Consider the following 18,098-nt stretch of genomic DNA (forward strand, 5'->3'; position numbering starts at 1 on the left):
TGTCGTAAACAATGTATGTCCCGTTCGGTAGAATCTTTCGTTGACGGCCTCAATAGCAAATGCTGATATCGTAAACCCCGAGTTTCCGAAGGGTCGCGCCGACCGAGGTCCGAGGGGCCCATGCAAGGCCACGGTAAGTACCTCGCCGACCTGGAGGAAATACCGCTATATCATAAAAACCCTAACGGTCACTTTCTGCATCCCCGAAAAAGCGCGCCTCGGGCGCAAGGATGGTGGGAGTGTCCTAAACGAGAAAACTGCCTGATTGGAGGCAATTGTTATCAACTGCCCAATCAGTGCAGTTTAGTGTTTAGAATCCGCCTTTCGGAAAAAGGATAAAAAGGCGTACCGAAGACAGAGTCGGGGAGAAGCTACAGAGAGACTTGTAGAAGCAACGACTACGATTGAATAAAGAGACCTTCCCGCGAACTTGTTTCTATTCTCATTTCGAACACGACCATCCAAGCTTCTTCAAGGTGTTTGATTAATTATATCAAAGAGCATTAAGACCAAGTATGAAGTAAATCCGACCACGAACAAAATATTTCTCATACAAACGTTGCAACCCCTTTTCACCCCCTTGAGGGTTCAATTTTTTAAAATGCCGAAATAGGTGTTTGATTAATTATATCAAAGAGCATTAAGACCAAGTATGAAGTAAATCCGACCACGAACAAAATATTTCTCATACAAACGTTGCAACCCCTTTTCACCCCCTTGGGGGTTCAATTTTTTAAAATGCCGAAATAGGTGTTTGATTAATTATATCAAAGAGCATTAAGACCAAGTATGAAGTAAATCCGACCACGAGCAAAATATTCCTCATACAAACGTTGCAACCCCTTTTCACCCCCTTGGGGGTTCAATTTTTTACAATGCCGAAATAGGTGTTTGATTAATTATATCAAAGAGCATTAAGACCAAGTATGCAGTAAATCCGACCACGAACAAAATATTCCTCATACAAACGTTGCAACCCCTTTTAACCCCCTCGGGGGGTTCAATTTTTTAAAATGCCGAAATAGGTGTTTGATTAATTATATCAAAGAGCATTAAGACCAAGTATGAAGTAAATCCGACCACGAACAAAATATTCCTCATACAAACGTTGCAACCCCTTTTAACCCCCTCGGGGGGTTCAATTTTTTAAAATGCCGAAATAGGTGTTTGATTAATTATATCAAAGAGCATTAAGACCAAGTATGAAGTAAATCCGACCACGAACAAAATATTCCTCATACAAACGTTGCAACCCCTTTTCACCCCCGTAGGGGTTGAATTTTTTAAAATGCCGAAATAGGTGTTTGATTAATTATATCAAAGAGCATTAAGACCAAGTATGAAGTAAATCCGACCACGAACAAAATATTCCTCATACAAACGTTGCAACCCCTTTTCACCCCCTTGGGGGTTCAATTTTTTACAATGCCGAAATAGGTGTTTGATTAATTATATCAATGAGCATTAAGACCACGTATGAAGTAAATCCGACCACGAACAAAATATTCCTCATACAAACGTTGCAACCCCTTTTCACCCCCTTGGGGGGTTCAATTTTTTAAAATGCCGAAATAGGTGTTTGATTAATTATATCAATGAGCATTAAGACCAAGTATGAAGTAAATCCGACCACGAACAAAATATTCCTCATTCAAACGTTGCAACCCCTTTTCACCCCCTTGGGGGTTCAATTTTTTACAATGCCGAAATAGGTGTTTGATTAATTATATCAAAGAGCATTAAGACCAAGTATGAAGTAAATCCGACCACGAACAAAATATTTCTCATACAAACGTTGCAACCCCTTTTCACCCCCTTGGGGGTTCAATTTTTTAAAATGCCGAAATAGGTGTTTGATTAATTATATCAAAGAGCATTAAGACCAAGTATGAAGTAAATCCGACCACGAGCAAAATATTCCTCATACAAACGTTGCAACCCCTTTTCACCCCCTTGGGGGTTCAATTTTTTACAATGCCGAAATAGGTGTTTGATTAATTATATCAAAGAGCATTAAGACCAAGTATGCAGTAAATCCGACCACGAACAAAATATTCCTCATACAAACGTTGCAACCCCTTTTAACCCCCTCGGGGGGTTCAATTTTTTAAAATGCCGAAATAGGTGTTTGATTAATTATATCAAAGAGCATTAAGACCAAGTATGAAGTAAATCCGACCACGAACAAAATATTCCTCATACAAACGTTGCAACCCCTTTTCACCCCCGTAGGGGTTGAATTTTTTAAAATGCCGAAATAGGTGTTTGATTAATTATATCAAAGAGCATTAAGACCAAGTACGAAGTAAATCCGACCACGAACAAAATATTCCTCATACAAACGTTGCAACCCCTTTTAACCCCCTCGGGGGGTTCAATTTTTTAAAATGCCGAAATAGGTGTTTGATTAATTATATCAAAGAGCATTAAGACCAAGTATGAAGTAAATCCGACCACGAACAAAATATTCCTCATACAAACGTTGCAACCCCTTTTCACCCCCTTGGGGGTTCAATTTTTTACAATGCCGAAATAGGTGTTTGATTAATTATATCAATGAGCATTAAGACCACGTATGAAGTAAATCCGACCACGAACAAAATATTCCTCATACAAACGTTGCAACCCCTTTTCACCCCCTTGGGGGGTTCAATTTTTTAAAATGCCGAAATAGGTGTTTGATTAATTATATCAATGAGCATTAAGACCAAGTATGAAGTAAATCCGACCACGAACAAAATATTCCTCATTCAAACGTTGCAACCCCTTTTCACCCCCTTGGGGGTTCAATTTTTTACAATGCCGAAATAGGTGTTTGATTAATTATATCAAAGAGCATTAAGACCAAGTATGAAGTAAATCCGACCACGAACAAAATATTTCTCATACAAACGTTGCAACCCCTTTTCACCCCCTTGGGGGTTCAATTTTTTAAAATGCCGAAATAGGTGTTTGATTAATTATATCAAAGAGCATTAAGACCAAGTATGAAGTAAATCCGACCACGAGCAAAATATTCCTCATACAAACGTTGCAACCCCTTTTCACCCCCTTGGGGGTTCAATTTTTTACAATGCCGAAATAGGTGTTTGATTAATTATATCAAAGAGCATTAAGACCAAGTATGCAGTAAATCCGACCACGAACAAAATATTCCTCATACAAACGTTGCAACCCCTTTTAACCCCCTCGGGGGGTTCAATTTTTTAAAATGCCGAAATAGGTGTTTGATTAATTATATCAAAGAGCATTAAGACCAAGTATGAAGTAAATCCGACCACGAACAAAATATTCCTCATACAAACGTTGCAACCCCTTTTCACCCCCGTAGGGGTTGAATTTTTTAAAATGCCGAAATAGGTGTTTGATTAATTATATCAAAGAGCATTAAGACCAAGTACGAAGTAAATCCGATCACGAACAAAATATTCCTCATACAAACGTTGCAACCCCTATTCACCCCCTTGGGGATTGAATTTCGAAATATCCTTTCGTATCCCTTGTATAGAAACCAGTTTTGTTATTCCAGTTGAATAAAATTCTGGAGTCCTGGAGGCGACAAACTCGTTGAATGCCGTTTCAGCATCTCTCTGGGATTTGAAGCATTTCTTACGCAAGAAGTTGTCGAGGTGCTTGAAAAGGTGGTAGGAATGGATTCTTTATGACAATCGGCGACGATCGGCTCAGTGGCTAGATCACGAATAAGCTCAACAACACTTCCCAAAGCCACAGTTTCACCAAAAGAAGGTCATGGTGACAGTTTGGTGGTCTGTGTCCGGTTTGATTCATCACAGCTTCCTGAATCCTGGTGAAACCATTACAGCTGAAATGTACTGCCACCAAATCGACGAAATGCACGAAAAACTTCAACCTTTGCGTCGAGCGCTGGTCAACAGAAAGGGTCCTATCCTTCTCCACGACAATGCCCGGCCACACGTCGCCCGACCGACCCTTCAAAAGTTGAACGAATTGGCCTACGAAGCTCTACCTCATCCACCATACTCGCCAGATATCTCGCCCACCGATTACCACTTTTTCAAGCACCTCAACAACTTCTTGCGTGAGAAATGCTTCAAATCCTTGAGAGATGCTGAAACGGCATTGAACGAGTTTGTCGCCTCCAGGACTCCAGAATTTTATTCAATCGGAATAACAAAACTTGTTGCTCGTTGGCAAAAGTTCATTTATTGCTGTAGCGACCAGTGTTTAGATAGAGTCGGTACGGCGATTGTGCTTTGGGACCGGGACGAGGTCTGAGCGTCTGGCTACGGTTTGGGTCTGTTACCGTAATTTCGTTCATGGTCTTTGCCGCCCGCGCGCGTACCCAGGTCATAGAAATAAATTATTTAGTTTTCCCTGCTTTCGCCATTAGCATCTTGTCCCTTGCCTCGCCTCGGTTGCAGGTATGCCCTTGGCGTTTTATAGTTGCCAGTAGTGGGGGTTTCCCGGCCGTGGTCGACATCTTTAGGACACGTGAGCCGCTACGCGGGCGTCTGTTTTCCCCACCCCCATCTTGCCGCGTCTCCGCATTTCGCAAATACCCCTGCGACTCCTGGGCCCATTCCGAGCCCTTAGCTTCGGCTCCTCCCGCCCTCAACTTCCAAGGAAGGGGAAATTTAACCTGAATTAGCTGGACAGCAAGACTAGTAACTTCGCTCTCGCCTGAATTAGATAGTCGTCAGGCGACCAGTTAGCTTCTCACTACTGTAACAGTGCTATTGTAACCTTGAAGCATAACGCTTGGTTCTTCAAGTAAAAATATAGTTTGGAATATAGTTTTGTTCAATTAAATTCGTTCATTTAGTCCTTCAAACGTGAAGGTGGTCCTTCAGGTAACCTAGCGGGCACCAGAGTTGGGCGTTATTCGAATGAAATTTCGTTCGAATAACCAGCGAATAAAAATTTATTCGAAAAGCCCAGCGAATAAAAATTTATTCGAATAGTCCAGCGAATAAAAATTTATTCGAATAAGCCAGCGAGCGAATAAAGGTATCGAATAACATCGCGCCGACGACTCAGGGTCCCGAGTGTCGAGTGTCGACGTCGGGTTCCTACTTCAAAAGCGGCTCGCCGCCGGCTGCGCATATTCTCGGCCTTTATTCTTATTCGCTGTCGTCATTTAGAATAACGAATAACGAATAAAAGTCCCGAGATTTATTATAATAAATAGAATAGAATAAATCGTTATTCGTTATTCGAAATAAAATTAGCCCAACTCTGGCGGGCACCTCGCAGTGTGAAAACATCAGAGGTCCGAATGATCAACCATTGATCAACCACGGACAATTAACAATTGCAATGGTCTTTTTTTTTATTAATAAAGTTGTTTGAGCTAAGATATGTGCATTTGAATTAACAGTTGAAAATCGCAAGAACTTTCTTTCCAACAATATTTTTTGCCAGATGTTTGCGGACTCGCAGGCAGTTGTCGCGTTGTCGTGGTGAAGCACCCAGTTGCTGGCGATATCTTGATGATTTCGTGCACAGTGGTTTTGTCCATTCCTACAGTCTCTGCTATCATCCGAACACTTAATCGACGGTCCGAATTAAAAATTTTCGGCACACGGTTCACATTGCCCTCGGTTCTGCTCGTTGACGGGCGCCCAGAGCGACGTTCATCTTCCACCTCCTCCCGACCCTCTTTAAACATTTTGTGCCATCGCAAAACCTGAGGTTTTGAGAGGCGCTCATCCCCAAAGGCCTGTTGCAACGTGGAAAATGCCTCAGTCCCAGATTTGCCAAGTTGCAGACAAAAATTGATCGCGTAACGTTGCTCAATAGAACTCTCCATGTCAAGCTTGTACCGCGTACTGAAAATACGTCTCAGTTTATTTACGATCTTGACCGAACGATAGCTCGGAGACGTAGCAAAGATTATGCGATCAGAATTAGACAATTCGAAATACCGATTTTTGAATACAGGATTTTATTTTGTGCACATGCAAGGAGAGAAAACGAGGGAAACAGCATCCGCCACATCAGTGCGATCGTGCTGCCCTCTTAAACAAAGGCAGATTCGGGATCCAGCCGCCAGCATTCTGGCTTCGTTCTGCCCATGCCCAAAGCTCTGCTCCAACGGACGGCAGAACAAGTTACAACTGCGCGTACAGGTGAACGTCCAAAATTGAGCCAATCCTGCCTTGAGCAGCTCGAAGTGTAGCTTCGACAGTATTCTGTCCGTTCTCCGCCCTAGGCAGGGTCTGCTCATGGCAGGCCTGGTTGTCTAGGTTAGTGCATATCTCGTCTGTGTTAGCGACCTGCCCTGTATATCGGTATTCGCCACATTAGTGCGACCGTGCTGCACTCTTAAACGAGGGCAGAATGCCCGCTCTTTCCGCCAGCGTAAAGCTGGCATCTGCGGACTCAGCTGCCGTCCAAAATGGCTGACTGGGAACTGTTTGTATCTTTAATATTTTTAAGTAACGTAATAATATTTGGTCCCCTCAGTGCACGGTGCATTATACAGGTGTGCCGACTTCCCTCAAAAAACTGAGGCAGATGAGTCGTAATTCTCTGGCCGCCGCCAGACGGCGCATGGTCCCAGGTACTGTACATGTGCGAATGAGATATACACACAATCACACTCATTCGCACACGTACGGTACCTGGAACCATGCGCCGTCTGGCGGCGGCCAGAGAATTACGACTCATCTTCCTCCAAATGTCAGCATTACAGAGATGCTAAGTCGGCACACCTGTATAATGCACCGTGCCTCAGGGTTTCAAATCCATCCCCCTCTTCCACTCTCACTATCGCCTAATTTCAGCGGGACCTACAGTTTATAAAGGTGGGTTCCGAACTACCTATTTTCCAACAACACGCGGCGCGTACGCAGGAGGTCACCCCCGGCGTGTACTGGGCGGTCATCCATCCAAGTATTGCTCCGCGCCCCACGCTGCTTTACTTCGATGATCGAACGAGAACCGGCTTTGCAGCAGGGCAATGGTCGTCGACTAATGTTTTTAAGTATCTACACCTAATATTTTACATATATCACTACCACTGTGAATGGTACATTAAAATCGAAGACGACCACCTTGGGTCATTCCCTTTTAAGAATCACACCGACAAAATCAAGGCCATTTAACAGCTGACTAAGCAGCATTTCAAATACAAGAAAAAATTCAAAGACTACGTTGGACTATTCTTGAACATCCTTTTTACTGCTCAAATTGATCACTTTGTTATTATCATTTACAACAAAGTGGTGAGATACGTATTTGAGTGGTAACAAAGTGGCGAGACACTTATTTCATGTTAAATATATTTTTTAAATATTCAAAACGGGCGAAACAATAAATATTCCGGAGTCTTGCATAGATTGTACAGTCAAACCTGTTTTTGTACGGTCTTTTTTTCGATTTTATCTTATATGAATATCGAGATTCTGTACGCCATACATAAATATGTAAGTTCGCCGCGAGGTTAGGTCAATCTCAACGGTGTTGGCAGCCCTTTTTTTCTATCAGTGTGTATGTAGATATTGCATTTTCATACCTATTGCATCAGCCAATTTCATTAGGCATGCTCAATGTTCTTATACAGGGTGTCCTTCCGAAATCAGACCAGCAGGATATCTTGGAAGACGTTGTCGTTATCAAAAAACTGTTCCTATAAAAGTTGTTTGGTAGGACGGGCTACATTACGTAGTATTAATTGTTTTCTTGTGGGTGGAGTGGTGGAGGACATTTCAAGGTCACCTTGATTTTTTTAAACGGAATATCCTATTTTTTATACCATAGATCGATAGAGTATCAAATTCTGAGTGTAAAACTGTTGACCTTCATATGTCCTAAACCTAATAGTGAACGAGATATTATCCAAAGAAGAAAGAAAATTGTTTCGATAATATCTCGTTAACTATTAGATTTAGGACATATGGAGGTCAATACATTTTTATTCAGAATTCGATAGTCTATCGATTCATGATACAGAAAGTAGGTCTTTCCTTATAAAAAATCAAGGTGACCTTGAAATCTCCTCTATGCCTCCACCCACGCAGAAAATATTTGTGTCACGATATGCCCCACTCTATACCGTATAAGTTTCGTATATAACATTTTTTTCATATTCTTACAAATAACGGCAATATTTAAAGAAGAATACAAAAAAGAAAGAAAATTGTTTCGATAAATCTCGTAACTATTAGGTTTAGGACATATGAAGGTCAACAGTTTTATACTCAGAATTTAATACTCTATCGATCTATGGTATAAAAAATAGGACATCCCATTTAAAAAAATCAAGGTGACCTTGAAATGTCCTCCACCACTCTATCCACAAGAAAACAATTAATACTACGTGATGTAGCCCATCATACCAAACAACTTTTGTAGGAACACTTTTTTTATAGCGATAACTTCTTCCAAGATATCCTGCTGATCTCATTTCAGCAGGACACCCTGTATATGTATTGAATTACGTACATTTTGAACATTTCTCCATGTTTAAAATGAAAAATTGAATTTTTCAAAAATGTTTCCATGTGTAATTTAATTATTTATTTTATTTGGGAAGCACTTTCTCGCTATTTCTTAAAGCTTTGACATATTTTCTAAGTGAGACTCTTTTATGCGGTCCCTCTCCACCGCACAAAAAAATTTTCTTTAATATGTTGTGAAAAATTATTTGTTACAGCTATTTATCAAGTTTGTGAATATTTTTTTGTGCGGTTTTTTTTCTGTGGTCCCTATCTACCACACAAAAACTGGTTTGACTGTATAATGTTTCAATGACATCGTGAGAAGCGATTCTTATGATATGAAATGACTTTTATGTATATATGTACATATAGTGGCTCGTGTAAGTATTTGAATACTTGCATTTGCAACATTTAACATACGGGATATGTAAGTCACACGGGCAATGTGTCTAAGGCGGGCATTCTATACAATACCTGGAAGATCGGGTATTCTATAGAATGCCCGCCTTAGACACATTCCCTGTAACATGTATACTAAACTGAAATACTTAAGACAGTTTAGCATCTTCGAAAAATAATTTAACGACGTATACAGTATTTACATTTAATAAATTATTCGAATGTTTAGAGTTAAATGGCTCCATGGAGTTATTGCAGGTAAAGACGATTGAACCAAATTGCAATAGAAGATAATATACGAATATAGTAAATAATAATGTAAGTACATACATTGAAATACGTCCTAAACATAGTCATGCAGTATTTGAATTTACTGGCATGATTGTAACATTTTCTTTTTATTAGACCTGTTATATTGTCTTAAATTCAATATGCTTACATGCTTGAATACTTTCGTGAGTGACTGGACATATATGGACATAAAGTTAGCTAACCCTTTCGCTGTTAAGTTTGTGCATTGCGCGGATACCTCATGTTAGATCTATGTGTATCGCTGATGCAATCATTCCAAAAGTATAGACTGTGTGGACCCCCATGAACTACGGACAATGGGGTCTTCAAAAAGAAATTGTATATTAAATTGTATATTCAGAGATTGGTTTGGAAACTATTAAGTTTTATAAAGTTGGCAACGTTTCTCTCCTGTGTGGCAACTCAGCGGAGTTGAAAAGTTCCTCAGTTATAATACGTTATAGAAAGTTCAAAAGTTTAAGTTTTGTTGTACATATTGTATTCCAATTCAGTTCTTATGTTAATTATATTCTTACATAAAGTCAAATCCTGAATTTCTCATCCATTAAAAAATAACAGAAAGTGCTGTTTATGTATTCTTTATCTGTAATAGACACGTGTCCACTTTATAAACTTTGTGGAGGTATAAAATCAGAAAATTTCGAAACATTGTCACACTGCAAGCTGTCTTTGTTTGACATTGATTCTGAACCTGCGTGTTTCAAGTTTATTTACTATAATGTACCTGTAATCTGTAGTTGTAAGCGTTTTCTACATGAATAATGTATCACTTGTTATCAAGTAGTGATAGAGATATAATAATTTAGCAGTGTGATGCGATAACAACAAGATCCATATACGTAAAACCTCTTTTACAAATTTCATAATATTCTAAACTGGTTTAATCTACAGCGAAATGGTTAAAATATGCTATTAAATTACAAGACAACTTTTATATTAACAATCATTATGCTGTTTTAACAAATTTTATTTTATTAAATAAAAACAAAGTATTTGGTAATTACCTTTTTGTATAGTTTGTACGATGTAAATTGGGTTGCTGCATATGGAAAGACTCTAACCATTTGGGCAAAATTTCCCTTATACAAAGCAGAAAATTGTTCACGGTGAATAATTTCTCTTAATCCCGAGAAGACACCTAAAATAATAAAGCAGTGTACAGAGATTTATTTTGTACGCTTTTCAATTTGCTTTTCTAATATTACAAGTCTTACCCAAATGTTTATAGTGCTTATTGTGAGCTTGTAACAATATTTTTATCCTATCTAACGGAGCAACAGCTGTTTTTGAGCACATCCCAGCTACACCTGTTGAATAATTATTTTACATATAATCAATAATCGAGAAAAGGCTTAAAAATTATTTCCGAGAGAAATTAGAATTTCGCTTGCAAAAATTAACAAAAAGTAATATGCACTCAAATAAATAAAATCAATTTATATTTCAATATAAAAAAATATTAACTTACCACCAGCGACCAAGCTTTTTACGACAACTAAAAAATTCTTCTCGGATTCAACAGGTAATGCCATTTTGAAATTATTGTCAGACGCTGTCTACGCGCAGCTCAGATAATCTTGTAACTTCTCCAGACATATATAGTACAAACGACAGGGAAGGTTCCCTTACCCGTGGTCTTTCCAACTCATGTGAATTGCGATGCGCAAAAGAGATGCGCAGTGAATCATTTGTCAATGAGCCTGCTGACCAAAGCAGGTGGCGTACATATCAAGCAATGCTAAAATGCTAACCTGTCAGCAAATCAGAACCAATAATATAATATAATATCACTTTACTTTAACATACTCCTCATTTCCAGAAAATATCATAAATTCAAATATTACATGCCGCTTTAACCGGCGGCATTCAAAGCATCTTTTTTACGTGAATAACAGAAAATATTCAATATTAGATATTTCAATGATGGATGTGTAAATAATCGCAAGTACGACTATCGAGAGAATCTAAATATAATTCAAGATTTTAAGAGTAACATAATAATTCTTAGAGCAAATTAGATTTTATTATTATTAAGTATAACATGCATGGGATTATACAGTTAATTAATCATTCTATGGAATATAAATATAATTTTGGCAGGAATAAGATGTAAATATAAATATAGTGGTATGCTCTTATGATTCTAACTTAGTGAACGTAACCTATATTGATACATGTAAAATATTACGATAATCATGCGATATAGAACTGAATATCACTGCAGTAATATTAAAACAGTTTAGGCGTTTCTATGTAACGTATTAGAACGATTTAGGTGTTCAGAATTACATTAGAAACTTACCACAGAATAATGCTAGATGCAGAAGTTACACTCGACCACTCGACGCCATTGTTCGCTGCCCCCCCCCCCACTCATAGTAAGGGGGTGGCTCTATGGCGCGCAATACGATGTCCATGGCACTATCGACTAAATTCAACTATCGACTAGTTACTATTTAGTCGCTACATACTATCGACTATTTAGTCGATAGCTTTTAGTGGTTTTCAGTCGACTGAATTGCTTTACTGGTTATGTTCTCCATGTTCGATGAAGTTGATGAAATTTGTCGTAGTAGAGATTAGTAATAAAATTAAATTAAGGTAAAAATTCCAAAATTATAATTAACCTAACCTTAAATTATTGTGGTCTATACTATTGAAATTGATCCAAATTTACTAAATGTTGACATTTAAAAACATCAATTGATCTAGGTTTTTTGCTGAAAGTCGGTTCCTTCTTTCAGACATAATCTGTCCAGCCTTTGAAAATATTCTTCCTGATGGGACAGAAGTTGCTGGGAATACAGAGGTATTTACATATTTTTCTGCTATTTTGAAAAGCTGTGGCATTGTGTAATTGTGTTTATTCCAAAATGCGACTTCACAGCTCTTAGTATTTGCGTATAGTAAATCTATATACATATTGACGAATGATGGTTGTTGCATTTTCTATAGGTGTGGATTAGTTTGTCAACTGCGATACTTTTGTTACAAGAAGATTCTAAAATTCATTGTTTTCTTCAGATGATTCTTAATTTTCTGCTGCGGCTCTATTTGTATTAGTTTCATGACTATTGCGTGTTCTGCACAAGGAACTTATTTCATCTCTAACATATTCTGCGCTGTCTGTGCAATCCTATCGACTTCAAATACAGCTGTTTTGAATCTTGGACCTGATAGTGTGGCTATTAGAGTAGTATTATTTTGTTCAATGTAGTCAAATCTTATCTCAATATTATTTAAAATGTTATTTTGTAAATGTAGTCCTGCTATGGTTTTTGGTATAATGATGTTTATAGCATTTTGAATTCCTCTTATTACAGGAATAATTTTGGATGCTGTGGGATATTTTTCTGCTGATAATTCAACTGTAACATACTCTAGTGGTTTCAATAACGGTATACCTCCCTGTGTTCAGCTATAAGTGATGTGGGACTTGTGGCTAATGAAACTGTGACAGCAGACAAAGGCACTTTTATTTCAAACAGTCTTTCCAGCGTCATGAAAGAAATGTTTAATTTTAAGTTAATGTATAATTTTCTCTATAGCGATGCTATGTTGCTGCAATTGTTTTTTTATTTTTATTTGATTTAATTTTATGTATGCATATTGGGTTTTACCTGTATAATAAATAAATAAATAAATAATCCTTTTGGTGTTATCGATATTACATAATATTATAGGATAGGATAAATATAATAATAATATATCAATTTTGGTAAAATGATAACGATAATAATAATAATAATAATAATAATTTTATTAGGCGCACGGTAGAGCGGATTTCCCCTCCCGCGCCAGAGAAGGTCAGATCTCACATCATTTTTATGAAAGAGAAATTATTAAAAGAAAAAAAAAACATTCTCTCTCTTTGTTCCTAGATTTAATATACAACTTGGAGAAAAGTTCCCGAGAGTTAGACTTATATTTTGCGTAGTTTTCTGCAAAACTGGACATGAAAATATAAATTAATTTAATATTCAGCATTCAAAACGTTTAATCAATTTGATTGCTAGTAATTACGCTAATCGTGAGTGTGTCCAGATAGCACACGAGATTTTTTAGACGTCGTTTTTGCGTCTGTTTTAGGTCTGAACGTCATACGTCCCAAAAGGACGTCTTTTGGAGCAGAGTTGGGCAAAATATGTAATTATAGATACAAACGGATCACGAATAATAGATACAAAATTTGTAATTAGTTACTCGAGGATTTAGATACAAAAGTATTTTGTATTAAAAATTTAATTAGATACTTTTCTATCTGCAGCAGAAGGATTCGAAGTAGTGATGGGCATTATCGACTAAATTCAACTATCGACTAATTACTATTTAGTTACTACATACTATCGAATATTTAGTCGATAGTTTTTAGTCGACTGAAATTTCGTTTTAGTGGTTATACGTCTAGATTGCGGGCTATAGTCTATGCCTACGTATAGATCTCATTTCTCACTCACTCTTACAGCATTGTACTGCAGTGCTTACTTAGTATTATAGGCACAGTAAGAGTAAATTGGGGTAAATATACCAGACAATAATTAAATAATTAATAATAATAAAAATAATTTTTTTATAATTTTTAATAATTCGATATCGCTAATGAGTGAATGTATTTGATCCCTAGTAGCATTTACGGTTGGCGTTTCGTTGGGCCTACGTTGGGGGTTTGCGTTGGGCAACCGTTAGAAATGTCGCTCTTTTTTGCAGTTGGGCCAACAGTCAGGGCCAACGTTGGGCCAACGTTCAGCCAACGTTGCGCCAGCGTCGGGCCAACGGTAATACCCAACGTAGGGCCAACGATCACGTCCAATGTCGGGCCAACGGTAATACCCAACGTAGGGCCAACGATCACGTCCAATGTCGGGCCAACGGTAATACCCAACGTAGGGCCAACGATCACGTCCAATGTCGGGCCAACGGTAATACCCAACGTAGGGCCAACGGTAATACCCAACGTAGGGCCTACATTACTATAATACGAAAAGCCAACAAAAGGATTCTTTCTGTAGGGTCAATTAATTATATACATATATATATGTGTATTATAAAAATATTTTATTTTTATATCTCACAATCAGTCATTTTGTGAGGTAACAATTTTTGCCTCACATATTATATTAATATATAAGTACTAACTTATTATGCACGCTAGCATATAACGGATTTCTTACATATATATGTACGAAATGTATACATATATTACATATTATAAAAGTAAGATTCCTTACATTACATATTATATTCCGTACATAACACACATTGCACATTAGTAATATGACATTACATTCATATTACATACATAACACGTTGCACATTAGTAATATGATATTACATTCATATTACACCTCTTCAATAGTTCTGATAATTACAACAGTTCCGCTTAAGATGGTGAAACAAGAATCGGATAACGACGTACTTAAAATACAACTGTTTTTCGCAGTTATAGATATTGGCGTAGCTGCATGGCTGATGATCAATCTAACACTTGTGCCTCAGTAAAATCTGAAAGATGACATAGAAATTAATCTTACAACAAGAAAAGCAAAAGGAAACAAAATTGTTAATTGCAATTGAATGCATGCATAAATTACACACATTCTTTAGAAAGTATCTACAATACGTGGTAACACGTATAATTAAGTATAGGTATAAATAATTGTTAAACTAAACCACTCATTACTAATTTAACAATATACTTACAAATATTTGGCGTAGCTGCATCCATATGGCTGCTGTTCTACCGAACGATGATGCTGAATTGAATTAAATTAATGGTGTTGAATTAAATTCCACCACTTTGTACATTATCAAAATTTTTTGTTAATGAAATGAAGTAAAACACGCGACACAAAGAACGACCACTTCGACAGTTCGACACAGCACAGAAGAATGAAATAGTGAAAATCGACAAATACCAAATGACGATCGACGCTACATATATCTTGAACGACGGGTATTCGTCGTTGGTCCTATGTTGGGTATTCGTCGTTGGCCCAACGTTGGGTATTCGTCGGCAAACTGACGGTAATTTTTCTTCGTTGGCCTTATGTTGGGTATTCGTCGTTGGCCCTATGTTGGTTATTCGTCGTTGGCCCAACGTTGGGTATTCGTCGGCAAACTGACGTAATTTTTCTTCGTTGGTCCTATGTTGGGTATTCGTCGTTGGCCCTATGTTGGTTATTCGTCGTTGGCCCAACGTTGGGTATTCGTCGGCAAACTGACGGTAATTTTTCTTCGTTGGCCTTATGTTGGGTAGTCGTCGTTGGCCCTATGTTGGTTATTCGTCGTTGGCCCAACGTTGGGTATTCGTCGGCAAACTGACGTAATTTTTCTTCGTTGGCCCTAGGTTGGGGATTTGTCGGCAAAACCACTAACCATGCCCCACCATTCCCCAACAAACTCCCAACCGTTGGCCACCGTTGGCCAACCGTAAATGCTACTAGGGATAGTAATCTTATAAAATTTATTCAAAACATCCGCCGTTAAAATTCAACCAATAGCTCGATAGTTTAAGCGACTGATTCAGTAACTGAATTTAGTCGATAGTTTTCAGTCGTTTACAGGTTATTCTCGTATTTACTCTTATTCTCGATGTTCGCTAGTTAAATGAATAGTAGGACAGTATGGGACAGTACAGAGATATTAAATTTCGTGATTGAATGATTTTGTCTTTATTTAATAATAAATTCATACACTACGTTATAAATATAAATGTACACAATTTATTTATATCACATATATAGTTTATATTGCATAAATAGCAATAAGATTTTAACATCCAATATGAATTAAAGTATTGAAATATCTATTACATATTTCATTACTTGCATATTTGCACGTCCTGTCATAATTATGTATTTCTAACCTTTTCGTTTCATCGTCTGACACTGACATTTGAAATTTCAAGATGGCGACGTGTAAACAGTCGACTGAAAATAGCATGAAAATAGTAACCCCACCACTACTAAATTCAGTCGATAGTTTAAAAAATCAGTCGACTGAAAATAGTAGTTGAATACTATCGATTTAGTCGATAGTTTTTAGTCGATGGTGCCCATCACTAATTCGAAGCGATGGATACATTTGTAAATATACCCTGATAGCACAGTTTAGTGATGGGCACCATCGACTAAAAACTATCGACTAAATCGATAGTATTCAACTACTATTTTCAGTCGACTGATTTTTTAAACTATCGACTGAATTTAGTAGTGGTGGGGTTACTATTTTCAGTCGACTGTTTACACGTCGCCATCTTGAAATTTCAAATGTCAGTGTCAGACGATGAAACGAAAAGGTTAGAAATACATAATTATGACAGGACGTGCAAATATGCAAGTAATGAAATATGTAATAGATATTTCAATACTTTAATTCATATTGGATGTTAAAATCTTATTGCTATTTATGCTATATAAACTATATATGTGATATAAATAAATTGTGTACATTTATATTTATAACGTAGTGTATGAATTTATTATTAAATAAAGACAAAATCATTCAATCACGAAATTTAATATCTCTGTACTGTCCCATACTGTCCTACTATTCATTTAACAAGCGAACATCGAGAATAAGAGTAAATACGAGAATAACCTGTAAACGACTGTAAACTATCGACTAAATTCAGTTACTGAATCAGTCGCTTAAGGGGCTAGTCTACCCTCGATTTGTAACTAGAAAATACCTAGAATCTTACTAGATTTTGGGTCGAAAATATGGGTTTCGTACTAAACGTTGTTTGACCTTATTAGAACAAATTGTGGGCTGTGTGAGGGCTCATTCGAAAGAGGAAGAATAGACGCAGCGCGCTTTTCTCACGAGGTTAACGAGATTATGTTAATAACTAATAATATGATGGCCCAAAGTCGAGAAAAAATCTAGGAAAAAATCCCGCAGATTTCAATGCATTTTCTGTCTCTAATAGACTTTTTTGACTTATGAGATGAGAAAAGCGCGCTGCGTTGAACCTTCCTCTTTCGAATGAGCCCTCACCCAGCCCAAAATTTGCTCAAATGAGGACACTAACTGAAAACCAGGAAACCCATGTTTTCGACCTAAAATCTAGTAAGATCCTAGTAAATAGCAAATATCTAGCAAATAACTAGAATCTTACTAGAAAAATGGCTCGAAACATGGGTTTGCTGGTTTTCAGTTAGTGTCCTCATTTGAGCAAATTTTGGGCTGGGTGAGGGCTCATTCGAAAGAGGAAGGTTCACCGCAGGGGGCTCTGGTCATCCCATCAGCCAAAAAGACTTTTGGAGACAGAAAAATGCATTGAAATCTGCTGGTTTTTTTTCCTAGATGTTTACTCTACTTTGGACACTAATATTATTAGATATAAACATATTCTCGTTAACCTCATGACCAGAGCCCCCTGCGGTGAACCTTCCTCTTTCGAATGAGCCCTCACCCAGCCCAAAATTTGCTCAAATAAGGACACTAACTGAAAACCAGCAAACCCATGTTTCGAGCCATTTTTCTAGTAATATTCTAGGTATTTTCTAGTTACAAATCCAGGGTGGACTACCCCCTTAAACTATCGAGCTATTGGTTGAATTTTAACGGCGGGTGTTTTGAATAAATTTTATAAGATTTACTATCAAATACATTCACTCATTAGCGATATCGAATTATTAAAAATTATAAAAAAATTATTTTTATTATTATTAATTATTTAATTATTGTCTGGTATATTTACCCCAATTTACTCTTACTGTGCCTATAATACTGAGTGAGCACTGCAGTACAATGCTGTAAGAGTGAGTGAGAAATGAGATCTATACGTAGGCATAGACTATAGCCCGCAATCTAGACGTATAACCACTAAAACGAAATTTCAGTCGACTAAAAACTATCGACTAAATATTCGATAGTATGTAGTAACTAAATAGTAATTAGTCGATAGTTGAATTTAGTCGATAATGCCCATCACTAGCACAGTTTGGAACTGCCAGGAAT

The 18,098-nt window shown here is 37.4% G+C and overlaps 2 protein-coding genes and 1 long non-coding RNA gene across 9 annotated transcripts in view; 2 read left to right on the forward strand and 1 right to left on the reverse strand.

The window, feature by feature from the left end:
• Positions 1 to 10,738, reverse strand: part of LOC143210915 (solute carrier family 25 member 16) — a 60,125-nt gene extending 49,387 nt beyond the window's left edge. For all 6 annotated transcript variants that reach the window (XM_076428197.1, XM_076428195.1, XM_076428196.1 and 3 more), the window contains exons 1-3: positions 10,603 to 10,738; positions 10,349 to 10,441; positions 10,139 to 10,272 (exon numbers count right to left, since the gene is read on the reverse strand). In XM_076428197.1, the coding sequence (XP_076284312.1) occupies positions 10,139 to 10,272; positions 10,349 to 10,441; positions 10,603 to 10,666 (291 nt within the window). In that variant the 5' untranslated portion in view covers positions 10,667 to 10,738. The remainder of the gene's footprint in view (positions 1 to 10,138; positions 10,273 to 10,348; positions 10,442 to 10,602) is intronic.
• Positions 1 to 18,098, forward strand: part of LOC143210458 (uncharacterized) — a 325,244-nt gene that overhangs the window by 295,676 nt on the left and 11,470 nt on the right. The window lies entirely within an intron of this gene.
• On the forward strand, positions 10,876 to 15,766 carry LOC143210917 (uncharacterized). Of its 2 annotated transcripts, none has more exons than XM_076428200.1 (3): positions 10,876 to 11,735; positions 11,847 to 11,943; positions 12,458 to 15,766. In XM_076428200.1, the coding sequence occupies exon 3, from the start codon at positions 13,742 to 13,744 to the stop codon at positions 14,108 to 14,110; it is 369 nt and encodes a 122-aa protein (XP_076284315.1). In that variant the 5' UTR covers positions 10,876 to 11,735; positions 11,847 to 11,943; positions 12,458 to 13,741; the 3' UTR covers positions 14,111 to 15,766. The 2 variants fall into 2 exon arrangements, with proteins under 2 accessions (XP_076284315.1, XP_076284314.1); XM_076428199.1 differs by having other exon boundaries at positions 11,162 to 11,735; positions 11,879 to 11,943.

This window comes from Lasioglossum baleicum, chromosome 7 (genome assembly GCF_051020765.1).
Source record: "Lasioglossum baleicum chromosome 7, iyLasBale1, whole genome shotgun sequence".
Classification (NCBI taxonomy): domain Eukaryota; kingdom Metazoa; phylum Arthropoda; class Insecta; order Hymenoptera; family Halictidae; genus Lasioglossum; species Lasioglossum baleicum.